The following is a 14,267-nucleotide window of genomic DNA, read 5'->3' as shown; positions in this document are numbered from 1 at the left end:
GAAAAAACAGGAAAGTATAGCCATCTAATAAAATAAATCATAGATTTGACTAGATGTTCTGAGGTTAAATTCTTTGGATTTGTCATAGGTGCCAGAGGCAAATGGCATAAACAGAATGAATAGCTAAAGAAGTTTCTTGACATTAAGAACTTTGAAGGTTTTGCTGAACAAACCACCTGGATTGCCATATTACACACCATTAAGATTTCACAAATTTTTATGGATAATAGCAATGCACATTTTGTTTAAAACCACTTTTATTAGATATTGTATGTTTTATCACTGATTTATCATGTTATTTGTTAATAATCATTTTGTAGGTGTTTTTACATATTTATATTTTAATAATAAAGTTTACTATTTTATGGCTTACTTGGAATAACAACATTATCAAATAATGAAGGTTTCAACCTTGTTTAAAGATGGTTCATGTGATATCCATACATTCCTCCTTGGTGCTGTGGCTACAATGGCCTTTTGTTTTAACTGTAAATCGAAATTTTATCAATTTAATTCATCTAAGACCCTAGTAAGCTAGTTAGAGGTCATTTTGTTTCATGAACATGCCATGTAAATATATGGAATGGGCACCACAGTAGTGATGCATTTCAATAGGAAGGATATGATGGGGATGGCCTCTCTCATCATCAGCCAAGTTAGATCTTGGTGCTTGTTTGAAAGTTTTGCCAATGAGACATTCTGCCAAATGACTGACAGCCTGCTCAAGGAAAGATCCACCATCCCCTTTTCCCACAGGGCCCCTGGGACATGACGGACAGACAAACTGCCTGATGAACTTGTGGTCAAAAGGTGTTTCTCTGCATATATTCTTCCATGAGGGACAGGTGGTACAACACGATCCAAAAAACTTGGATGGCTAGACGATCCTTTGCAACAATGGGAATAGATAGACTTTAGCATGTAGTGACACTTGGTGTTTGCATACCCAGGGTCTAAGCACAGCTTGATGCAGCCATAGCGACAAAGGTCGCCAACAGGAGGAGAGAAATAAAAGCAAAATACTGCAGATGCTGGAATCTGAAAACAGAAAATGCTGGAAAATCTCAACAGGTCTCTCAGCATCTGTGGGGTGAGAATAGAGCCAATGTTTCGAGTTTGGATACCCTTTGTCAGAGCCAAGAGAATCAGCAGAGACTTATACTATGAGGGTGGGTTGTGTGGGGGGGAGGTGGAATGGGGCAAAGGGAATGTAAATGAGGATACAAAGGCTGAGAAGGTGCTAAAAAGTGTCCATTAAATGATCAGAATGCATGAATGGCAGGACAAAGGTGCAAATTTATAAAGAACTGCCTGAGAAATGTGACAATTGCCCTGAAAGGGTGGGATGGAGGGGGGAACTGGAATGGAAAGTGAAAAAATGGAGAAGAGGAAGAAGGATGATAAAATGGATGAATAGGATGAAACAAAGTGAAACAAAATAAATGGAAATGGGGTGAAAGTGGAGGGGAGAGTTTATGCTCTGAAGTTGTTCAACTCAGTGGTCAATCCAGAAGCTGTAAAGTGCCCAATTGGAAGATGAGGTGCTGTTCCTCCAATTTGCATTGGGGTTCGCTAAAACATTGCAAAAGGCCAAGGAAGGACATGTGGACAGGAGGGCAGGGTGGTGTGTTGAAGTGGCAAGAGACAAAAAGGTCAGGGTCTGCTTGCAGATGGACTGACAGATGAGGGAAATGTTGGGAATGTTTCCCCCCCTCTTTTTCTAAACATTTGTACATTGCGCAGTTGCTAACATGGTCCATCTTCGACTCCATCTAAGGGTTATGGCTTGAGTAATTGCCACAGCACAGGAGTGAAGAATGGGCCAGATCGGCACCACATATCTTGATGATCGAAAGCTTGCACTTGGAAAAGAGCACAGTTATCAAGAGCATCAACGGTCAGACCAATCCAATACACACTAAGTCAAGCAGGGAGGCCCATTCTTCTCAGTTCCATTCAACATTACAATGGACCCATTGATCTGCTCTTTGCAAAAGGCAATCTTGTGTGTACAACTGCCCCTTCATGGAAGGAAGAACAATTGCTTGCCATTAGCTTTCACCAATAATATTGCATTCCTCATTAACTCCCATGTAGGCATAAGTAAGAGTCTATCGATTATCCAGGCTTTCTGCAAATGTACAGGTCTCAAAATGAATGCCAGGAAGACCAAGGGTTTCCACTTAAGCCAAAACCTACTTGTATAACTTTCTGGAAAACTGGCAACTGCAAGGTGTCCAGCTTCACACACACCTGGCAAAACTATGAAATAGTTGGGAGTGAGAATCAACCCCTGAGTGGGGGTTGCTGTGAAGAAGTGGAGGCCCAAATTGGAAGCCTGCATAGACTGTCTGTTAAGACAGCAGCACTGCTTTTTTAGATAAAAATCCTTGAGACCCACATGTTACCAAGAATACACTTTCACTCGAAGATACTTAGAGGTATCACAAATCATGCTGATTTAAGCTTGGCCATATTATCAAGAACGTAGTTGAGAAAGTCTTCACTTTCCAACATACCATGGATGAAACCCTGGACAGAAGTAACAGAAACTTGGCCTTGTCAAACCTGCAGCAGATAATATATGTAAACTAGAGTTGAAGGTGCGCACACCAAATGCTGCTATTAGAGCTCATTTGAGTGCAGCAGAATGAACAACAAAGTGGCAATCGAATCTCTGAGAGGCCTCACAATTATACCTCAAACATTTGGCTCAAAACATATCCATCCCTAACTGCCCTTGAATTGAGTGAATTGCTTGACCATTACAGGAAGGATGTGGAGGCTTTGGAGAGGGTGCAGAGGAGGTTTACCAGGATGTTGCCTGGTATGGAGGGGAGGTCCTATGAGGAGAGACTGAGGGATTTGGGGTTGTTTTCGCTGGAAAGAAGGCGGCTAAGAGGGGATCTTAGTGGGTCATTGTTTTTTAACTGGTTGGCGCAACATCGTGGGCCAAAGGGCCTGTTCTGCGCTGTAATGTTCTATGTTCTATGTTCTATTTCTGAGTGCGGTCAAGAGTCAGCCACATTACTGTAGATTTGGAACCCCAGTCAGGCCAAAACAGACAATTATCATTTCTTTCTCTGGAAGACAATAGTGAACCAGATTGGTTGTTATGACAATCGATGAGAATTTCTTGCTCACCTGGACTGAGATTAGCTTTTATTAATTGAATTTTAAATTCCACTAGTTGCCATTTAGGTATTTGAACCCATTACTCTTACAGCATTAGCTAGTGCAGTAATGCAACCATTACACCACCATCTCCCCAAATTTTAATTTTTATTTATTATTCCATCACAAATGCTATGCATAAAGAATAATTGTAATATTTTCAATTGATATGATTCCAGAAATAGTCAACATTTCAGACTGGTAATATTTGATTTATAAATTAACATTAAAATGCATCTTCTTTTAACACATCTGTGGAAAAAAAATTAAGATGTGGAGATGCCAGCATTGGACTGGGGTAAACGTAGTAAGAAGTCTCACAACACCAGGTGAAAGTCCAACAGGCTTATTTGGTAGCACAACCACGAACTTTGGGAGTGCTGCCCCTTCATCAGGTGAGTGGGAGATCAGTTCAAAAAAAAAATTAAGTGAGACACCTACTGGTGAAACTAGTAATTACAATAGCCCTTCCATAAAATAACAGAAGCTCACACCAAAATTGTGAATTTTTAAAGGAGTTCTTACTTAATTGTTAAAGTTACAAAGCCAGTGCGCAGAGAGGAATGGGCAAACCCAAATCTATTCTCCTTGCTTGCTCCAAAATCCAAATTCAAATTGAACCAATTCAAGGTCCCTACAAGAGAGATGTACAAGATCCAAACTGACAAAGAAAAGGCATCTTGGGCTTGATCATAGTATTGTTTCTCAATTATTTGGCTATGAAAATTATCATGGCAGATTATATGCTTTGATCTAGAGAAATGTTTTCTTCTTTCCTCTATATTTTCCCATTCTTATGATTTATATTATCCTTCTGCATGCATCTGGTTTTAATCTTTTGCTAAATGTTGCCCAGCAATAACCAGGAATGACTTGTCCTTCAATTACTCCCTCTACAAGCAAGCAAACTGCACTGGATTTGCTGCCTCACCAATTGCGTTACAGAATCAATTCAAACCTTAAGAAACTTGGGGTGCATTCTACCTCATGCTGATATGAAAGATAATTGTGTATTTTTAAATGTGCTAATATAGATAATTCACAAATGGATAGAGCAAGGAGGCAAGGTAAAAACAAATGTAGTGTTACAAATACTTAAGATAATGGGAAGCAATAATGTAATAATTCAAAAATACCAAAGTGTGACTTACTGTGCAAGTAAATGTTACCTTTCAATCATTTTCTTATCATATTCTTTGGTGCTGTTGCTAATATTGTGTTATTAGACTCTATTGACATTGACAGTGCAATTACTTTGGAGTTGTGGATCAGAATTGTCATTTTTCAATCCCACCAATTTGGCACTCATTTCCCACAGACGCTTGGCTGCCTCATTATCCAGGGCCTGTGGAGCAGGATCCATTTGTTTATGAACATCAAAGTATTTTCCAGATATTCCTTCCAGCTCTTCAGCTACAGCCAGGTAGATGGAGGGTTGTGCTCCTAAACGTGGCGATTTTACTAAAAACAGAAAAAAGGGCCCTGAAAGAGAACAAATACAACTTAAAAGGAACAAATGACACACAGTATTTCAGAAAATTATACTGAGTGACACACTAGAGATATTACAAAAATATTAAATATCTAAAGTCAGAACAAAAAGAGAGAAAGATAGATTTTAAATGGTGACCACATAAGCCCTCTTCTTCACTGAGGAAAGGCAATATAAAGTTATTAGTACAAGTTTAAAGGAGAAGCAGGGACAGAGACTTGGGAGTGTATATACTCAATTCTTAGAAGGTTGCAGGACAACCTGAGAAGGTAATTTAGGGATTAGAGGACTTTCAAACAAACACCAAGATGTAGCTTGGCTGATGATGAGAAAGGTCCTCCCTGTCAGATCCTTCCACTACACCAGAGTCTCACTTCAGCTGCAGCTTGGGTTGACTATGGTGGGGAAGAGACCACTGCTCACTTCCTTCTTAGATGTGTCTTTGCAAAGGTCTGGAGAGAGATTACGTGCTTTTTGTTGAGGTTCAGTCCAAACTGCTCTGCGATGCAGGGCTCTATGGGATGTTCCCAGGGATGCACACCTGGATAAAAATCAGCTGCTGCTGGAGGGTCAGTGAAAAACGTTCTTTGTTTTGCCCAAAACTTGGTCTTCCAGTACAAGGAGTCATCCCCGACCAAGTGTTGCAGATTGGCACATTCCAGAGCTCAGGACTAAGGCCTGAGGAATGCACTAAAGCTTGAGGCAGCTGCTGCAGAAATGTAATAGGGAAGATCAAAACCTTTCAGCCATAGTGAATGAGGGGAGCTGAACCCCCTTGGGCCAAATGACTTACTCAATACAGTGAATATTACATGTATCCCAATTGTATCAGACTGTAACATACCTCGAACTGCAACTTGTTCCATGTAGACAACCTTTAAATACCTTTGCACTATTTGTAAGGACCATATTACAATGTCTGTATTGTTCTTTGACTGTATTGAAGCATCTCAGAATGTCACATGATGTATGTAAAGAACCTGAATATTATTTAACTGAGAGATGGCCATTTTGTAATATATGTAATGTTCTTGCAGATATTTTAATAAAGTATATTTTTGCAAAAAAAAGGAACCATTGGCTTTTGAAATTTATGCTTCTATTAAAACCATGAAGTTATGTTTTTTCTATATAAAACACTGGTTAGGATCCAGCTGCCCGATTCGAGGCACCACACTTCAAAGAATGCCAAAGCATTAACATGTGACTTACAAGAATGGTGCCTGGATTAATTAGTAAATAAGGAGCAACTGTTTTCAATGGCAGACAGGTGGCAACCAGGGAGACAGATTTAAGATAAACGACAGAGAAGATATTAAAAAACAAGCTTTACACAGCAAGTTGTTTTGATCTTGAATGCACTACCCGAAAGGGTGTTGGAACCAAATTCAATGATATCTTTCCAAGAGGAATAATTGAAGTTAAAAAAAATTGCAAGGGAATGGGATTAATTGGATAGTTCTTCCAAAAACGAGTGGCAGGTCAGAAGATTGGAAAGAATATACAAAAAAAATCAAAGAATGACAGATTGATACAGTAAAAAGTCTGACAACACCAGGTTTTAGTCCAACTGATTTATTTGATAATAGACTCACAAGCTTTTGGGGTTAGCCCCTTCGTCAGGTGAATGGAGAGTTCTGGCCTCAGACAGAGCATGTAAAGCACATACAGATGGGGCTAACCCCGAAAGCTTGTGAGTCTATTATCAAATAAATCGGTTGGACTAAAACCTGGAGTTGTCAGACTTTTTACTGTGTTTATGCCAGTCCAACGCCGGCATACCCATATCATGACTACTATAAACAGATTGATAACAGGGAAATACTAGAGTACGAGAGAAAACTAGCTAGTAATATAAAGATATTTAATTAAGAGTGAACAAAGTGGACATTTTTGGTCCTTTAGAAAGTGTGCCTGTGGAATTGATAAATGAAAGCAGGGCTATGGCAAATGTACTAACAGGTATTTTGCTCCAGTCTTCACCACAGAGGACACAAGCAACATCCGAGAAATAGCTATAAATCAAAAATAGAAAGGTGGAAGGAACTCAGGAAAATTACAATCACCAGGGAGGTGGTATTGAGTAAATTGTTGGTTTAATCTGCAGGTTAACAAATTCAAAAGTCCAGACAGACTTCAGCCTAAGACCTTGAAAAAAGTGGCTAATAAGATGGTTGACGCACTGGTTTTAATTTTTCCAAATTCCCTGGATTTGGGGAAAGTTCCATTAGATTGGAAGATAGCAAATGTAATTTATGTATTTCAAAAGGGAGGGAGAAAGCAGTTAGCTCAACATCTGCCATAAGAAAAATGTTAAAAAGCCAATATTAAAGTTATAGCAGGGATGAGGAGAATTTTTTTCCTCAGAGGGCCACAAGCTCTGGAACTCTCTCAAAAAGCAGTGGAACCAGAGTCTTTGAATATTTTTAAGGCCGAGTTAGACAGATTCTTGATTAAGAAAGGGGAGGATATCAAGGCTAGGCAGGACTCTGGAGTCTGGGTTATCATCAGATTAGCCATGATATTATTGAATTGCAGAGCAGACCAGAGGGACCGAGTGGCCTACTTCTGCTCAAATTCATACGCCAGCATAGGCACAATGGTCTTGTGTATTATCATTCTATAATTCTACAGAGAGAAGACCTTAAAGTGAAAAGTAAAGTTTATTTATTAGTCACAAGTAGGCTTACATCAACACTGCAAGAAGTTACTATGAAAATCCTTTGGTCGCCACACTCCGGTGCTTGTTCGTGTAGACGTGCCAGCGTGCCATGTTACTCACATGATACTAGGCATGAAAGGTTCTAGCTACAAGGAGAAACTAGTCCTTTTCTCATAAGAACAAGGAGATTAAGAGACCTGATAATGGGATACAAGATCTTGTAAACTTTTGATAAGGTAATTTAGAAAAACTTTTTTCAATATTCAGTGATTTGGAAGGACACCATTGACAACTCTCTAGATACAGAATCCTCAGGCGAGACAGGGTATGAGTTAAAAGTGGAGGAAGCATTATGTTATTAGTTAAGGAGTCAGTTACTACAGTAAGGCGAGATATCTTGGACAGGGTACCAAATGAAGCTTTGTGGGTAGAACTTAAGAATGCAAAAGGGACAGCCACATTGTTAGGTGTTTATTATAGACCCCTAGATAGTCAGAGGGATATTGAAGAGCAAGTATGTGCTCTGCTGTTGAGGTGTATAAAAACAATAACAATAGGGTTATTATATCAGATGATTTCAACTTTCCCAACCTTAACTGGGATATACATAGTGTTAAGGACTTGGATAGAGTAGATTTCTTGAAATGTGTACAAGAGAACTTTTAAAATTAATATGTGGAGGGTCCAACAAGGAGGGAGCTGTGCTCAATCTGATTCTGGGGAATGAAGTTGGATAGGTGGTGGTGGGGGAGTATTTTAGCGATAGCAATCACAACAAGGTACGATTTAAGCTCGTTATGGACAAGAAAATAGTCAAGCTGCAAATAAATATTTTGGTTTGGGGAAGAGCGGATTTTATTAAAATAAGACTGGATTTGGCCAAGGTAGACTACAAGGTGGCTACTAACGAGAAAATCTACAGAAGTGCAGAGGGGGTATTCAAAAAGGAAATGGGAGGGTGCTAGCCCAGCATGTCCCCTTTAGGGTGATATGTAGGAATAACAGAGAACCATAGATGACCACAGATATTCAGAATACAATGAGAAGTAAAAGAAAGGCTTCTAAAAAGTACAAGGGGAGCAAATCAGTGGAGGCATTAGTGAGGTATAGGAAGTGCAGGGTGGAGATTAAGAATGCAATTAGGAATGCAAAGAGGGAATAGCAGAAAGCTCTGGCTGGTAAAATCCCAAGATATTCTCCAAGTATATCAATGAGAAGAGGATAACCAAGGAAAGAGTAGGGCCCATTAGGGATCAAGGGAGAAATCTGTGGGTGGAGCTAGAGTACATTATAGAGTGTTGAATGAATACTTCACATCCATCTCCATCCAAGAGATTGAGGACAATGGCATCGAATTCAGAGAGATTGTGAGGTTGAGTAAACTGACATAGGTAGGACAAGGTATTGGAAGTGTTAGCAGCCTTAAAAGTGGATAATTCACCAGGTCCAGATGAATTGTGCCTTAGGCTGCTGTGGGAGGCAAGGGAGGAGATTGCAGGGGCTCTGATCCAAATTTTCAATTCCTCTCTGGCCATGGGGGAGGTCATGATGTGGAGATGTCAGCGTTGGACTTGGGTAAAACAGAAAGAAGTCCCACAACACCAGTTTAAAGTCCAAACAGGCTTATTTGTAGCAAAACCCCAAGCTTTTGGGATAGCCTGTCCCTTCGTTAGGTGGTGGGGGAGGTGCCAGATGACTTGAGAACAAGTAATGTGGTTCTGCTATTTAAGGAGGGTTGTAGAGATAAACCAAGTAATTACAGACCACTGAAGGTGAAGCTGCTGATCCCAGAAAGAAACTAAAATAGGGACAAGGGTATTGCTAGTTAGGCAAGCATTTATTACTCTCAGAAAGTGATGGTGAACCGGTCTTGAATGCTACGGTTCATTTGATATGTACATCGACAGTACTGCTAAGAAGGGAGCTTCCAGGATTTTAATCCAACAATACTGAAGGAATGACAATATAGTTCCAAATCAGGATAGTGTGGTGTTTAGAAGGAAATTTGCAGGTGGTGGTGTCCCCATGTATCTGTTGTTCTTGTCCTTTTAGGTAGTGGACGTCTTTTGTTTGGAAGGTGCTGTTGAAAGACCCTTGGCGAGTTGCTGCAGTACATCTCGCAGATGGTGCATACTGCTGTCACTCTGTCACTGGTAGAGGACGTGAGTGTTTAGGGTAGTAATTGGGGTGCAATTGAATTGGATGCATGGTGTTGCTTTTCTGGAGCATTGTTGGAGCTGCACTCATCCAAGCAAGTGGACAGTATTCCACTGATGTCAAGGGAAGTCACTCTCACCTCACCTCTGCGAATTTAGCTCTTTTTTGGTTGGGTCAAGCCTGTAACAAGGTCAGGAGCCCCTGCAGAACCCAAACTGCTGGCTATGTTTCACTTGATAGCACTGTCAATGACACTTTCCATCACTTTTCTAATGATTGAGAGTAGACTTGATGAAATGGTTAATGGTCCAGTTCAATGTGTCCTGCATTTTGGGGGCAGGGAATACTTGGGCAAGCTTATACATTTGTCGGGTAGATGCCATTTTTTGTAGCAGCATTGGAAAGTTTGTCAAGTATGTGCTTATTTCTGGAGCACAAGACTTCAATATTATTGCTGGAACATTACCAGAGTCCATAGCCATGCTTTGATATAACGTGGAATGAATTAAATTTGCTGAAGACTGGCAGTTATGATGCTGGGACTCTCGGGAGGATGTCAAGATGGATGATTAACACAGCATTTCTGGCTGAAGACGACTGCTAATGCTTCAGCTTTGACTTTTGCACTGGATCTGCTGGGCACTCCCATAACTGAGAGGAGATTTTTGTGGACCTGCTCCTCCTTGTTTAAATGTCCACTACCATTCACAATGGAATGTAGAGGACCGATCCTTTAGCTGTGGGATTGGTTTGCTCTATTAGTTTGGCATGCAAGTAACCCTGTGTTGTAGCTTCACCTGGTTGACACCTCATGTTTAGGTATGCCCTCCTGCACTCCTTGTTGATCCCCTGGCTTGATGGTAAAACCAGTAAGAAGTCTCACAACACCAGCTTAAAGTCCAACAGGTTTATTTGGTAGCAAAATCCACTAGCTTTTGGAGTGCTGCTCCTTTGTCAGGTGAGCGGGAGTTCTGTTCACAAACAGGGCATATAAAGACACAATCACAATTTACAAAATAATGGTTGGAATGTGAATCTTTACAGGTAATCAAGTCTTAAAGGACAGACAATGTGAGTGGAGATAGCATTAAGCATAGGTTAAAGAGGTGTGTATTGTCTCCAGCCAGGACAGCAAGTGAGATTTTGCAAGCCCAGGCAAGTCATGGGGGTTACACATAACGTGACATGAACCCAACCAAGATCCTGGTTGAGGCCATCCTCATGAGTGCGGAACTTGGCTATCAGTCTCTGCTCAGCAACTCTGTGCTGTCATGTGTCATGAAGGCCGCCTTGGAGAACGCTCACCCGAAGATCAGAGGCCAAATGCCCGTGACTGCTGAAGTGTTCCCCAACAGGAAGACAGCCTGTTGATTGTCGAGCAGTGTTCATTCATCCGTTGTCAAATGAACACCCAGACACAGGGAGAGATGGGGAGCCACAAAGGAAGCCATACACACACACAGAGACTTAGACACCCACTTAGAGAGAGACAGACAGCCAGCCACAGAGAGAGAGGGAGAAAGGAGAAAAAGAGAAAGGAGAGGGAGAAAGGAGGACAGGAGGAGAGGAGGAGAAGGAGGAGAGGAGAGGGGAGGGAGGAGAGAGAGGGGACAGAGAGAGAGAGAGAGAGCGAAAGGGCGAAACACAGACAGACAGACAGAGAGAGACACACACACACCCCCACACTCGGGCAGAGAGTGAGAGACACACACACCCACACTCAGGCAGAGAGAGAAAGAGACACACACACACACACACACACACTCAGACAGAGAGAGAGAGACACACACACACTCGGACCGAGAGAGAGACACACACACACACACACACTTGGACAGAGAGAGAGAGACACACACACTCGGACAGAGAGAGAGAGAGAGAGAGAGACAGACAGACAGACACACACTCGGACAGAGAGAGAGAGAGAGACACACACACACTCGGACAGAGAGAGAGACACACACACACACACACTCGGACAGTGAGAGAGAGACACACACACACTCGGACAGTGAGAGAGAGAGACACACACACACACACTCGGACAGACAGACAGAGAGAGAGAGACACACACACATACACACGGACAGAGAGAGAGACACACACACTCGGACACAGAGAGAGACACACACACACTTGGACAGTGAGAGAGAGACACACACACATACACTCGGACAGACAGAGAGAGAGAGAGAGAGAGACACACACACACACGCTCGGACAGAGAGAGAAAGAGACACACACACACACACACTCGGACAGAGAGAGAGAGACACACACACACACACACACACACATTCGGACAGAGAGAGAGAGACGCGCGCGCACACACACACGCACTCTCGGACAGAGAGAGAAAGAGACACACACACACACTCGGACAGAGAGAGAGAGAGACACACACCCACACTCAGGCAGAGAGAGAGAGAGACACACACACACACACACACACACTCGGACAGAGAGAGAGACACACACACACACACACTCGGACAGAGAGAGAGAGAGACACACACACACACACACACACACACACACACACACACACACACACACACACACACACACTCGGACAGAGAGAGAGACACACACACACGCACACTCGGACAGAGAGAGAGACACACACACACACACTCGGACAGTGAGAGAGAGACACACACACACACTCGGACAGTGAGAGAGAGACACACACACACACTCGGACAGACAGAGAGAGAGAGACACACACACACACACACACACACACACGGACAGAGAGAGAGAGACATACACACACACACACACACTCGGACAGACAGAGAGAGAGAGAGACACACACACACACACACACTCGGACAGTGAGAGAGAGACACACACACACTCGGACAGTGAGAGAGAGAGAGAGAGAGACACACACACGCTCGGACAGAGAGAGAAAGAGACACACACACACACTCGGACAGAGGGAGAGAGAGAGACACACACACACACTCGGACGGAGAGAGAGAGAGACACACACACACACACACACACACCTCGGACAGAGAGAGAGAGAGAGACGCGCGCGCACACACACACACACACTCTCGGATAGAGAGAGAAAGAGACACACACACACACACGCTCGGACAGAGAGAGAGAGAGACACACAACCACACTCAGGCACAGAGAGAAAAAGACACACACACACACACACACACACTCACTCAGACAGAGAGAGACACACACACACACACACACACACACTCGGACACAGAGAGAGAGACACACACACTCGGACAGTGAGAGACACACACACACACACACACACTCGGACAGAGAGAGAGAGAGAGACACACACACACACATGCTCCGACAGAGAGTGAAAGAGATACACACACACACTCGGACAGAGAGAGAGACACACACACACACACACACACACACACACTTGGACAGAGAGAGAGAGAGAGAGAGAAACACACACACACTCGGACACAGAGAGAGAGACACACACATACACACACACACACACACACACACACACGGACAGTGAGAGAGACACACACACACACACACTCGGACAGTGAGAGAGAGATACACACACACACTCGGACAGACAGAGAGAGAGACATACACACACACGCTCGGACAGAGAGAGAAAGAGACACACACTCGGACAGAGAGAGAGAGAGACACACACACACACACACACGCTTGGACAGAGAGTGAAAGAGATACACACACACACACTCGGACAGAGAGAGAGAGACACACACACACACACACTCGGACAGAGAGAGAGACACACACACACTCGGACAGAGAGAGAGAGAGAGAGAGAGAGAGAGACGCGCGTGCGCGCGCACACACACACACACACTCTCGGACAGAGAGAGAGACACACACACACTCAGACAGAGAGAGAGAGAGAGAGACACACACACACACTCGGACAGAGAGAGAGAGACACACACTCGGACAGAGAGAGAGAGAGACACACACACACACAGACACACACTCGTCAGAGAGAGAGAGAGAGACACACACACACACACACACACACACACTCGGACAGAGAGACACACACACACACACACACTCGGACAGAGAGAGACACACACACACACACTCACTCTCGGACAGAGAGAGAGAGAGAGACGCACACACACACTCGGACAGAGAGAGAGAGAGACACACACACACACACACGGACAGAGAGAGAGAGAGACACACACACACACACACTCGGACAGAGAGAGAGAGACACGCACACACACACTTGGACAGAGAGAGAGAGACACACGCACACACACACTCGGACAGAGAGAGAGAGACACACACACTCGGATAGTGAGAGACACACACACACACACACACACACTCGGACAGAGAGAGAGAGAGACACACACACTCGGATAGTGAGAGACACACACACACACACACTCGGACAGAGAGAGAGAGAGACACACACACACACACTTGGACAGTGAGAGAGACACACACACACTCGGACAGAGAGAGAGAGAGAGACACACACAGACAGAGAGAGACACACACACTCAGACAGAGAGAGAGAGAGAGAGACACACACACACACACGGACAGAGAGAGAGACACACACACACATGCTTGGACAGAGAGAGGCACACACACACACACACACACACACACACACACGGACAGAGAGAGAGAGACAGACACACACACACACTGAGAGAGAGAGAGAGAGAGACACACACACACACACACTCGGACAGAGAGAGACAGACACACACAAACACACGGACAGAGAGAGAGACACACACACAGACAGAGAGACAG

The 14,267-nt window shown here is 43.5% G+C and overlaps 1 protein-coding gene across 2 annotated transcripts in view; it reads right to left on the bottom strand.

Moving 5' to 3' along the window:
• Positions 1 to 3,242: 3,242 nt before the first annotated feature.
• LOC145350831 (retinol dehydrogenase 13-like) overlaps positions 3,243 to 14,267 on the bottom strand; it is a 112,324-nt gene continuing 101,299 nt past the window's right edge. For both annotated transcript variants that reach the window (XM_080200170.1, XM_080200171.1), the window contains one exon: positions 3,243 to 4,656. In XM_080200170.1, the coding sequence (XP_080056296.1) occupies positions 4,397 to 4,656 (260 nt within the window). In that variant the 3' untranslated portion in view covers positions 3,243 to 4,396. The remainder of the gene's footprint in view (positions 4,657 to 14,267) is intronic.

Source organism: Carcharhinus amblyrhynchos, chromosome 12 (genome assembly GCF_965287045.1).
Source record: "Carcharhinus amblyrhynchos chromosome 12, sCarAmb.v2.hapA, whole genome shotgun sequence".
In the NCBI taxonomy this organism is placed as follows: Eukaryota; Metazoa; Chordata; class Chondrichthyes; order Carcharhiniformes; family Carcharhinidae; genus Carcharhinus; species Carcharhinus amblyrhynchos.
Note: the sequence above shows the minus strand (reverse complement) of the source record. Positions and strands in the feature narration are given on the sequence as shown.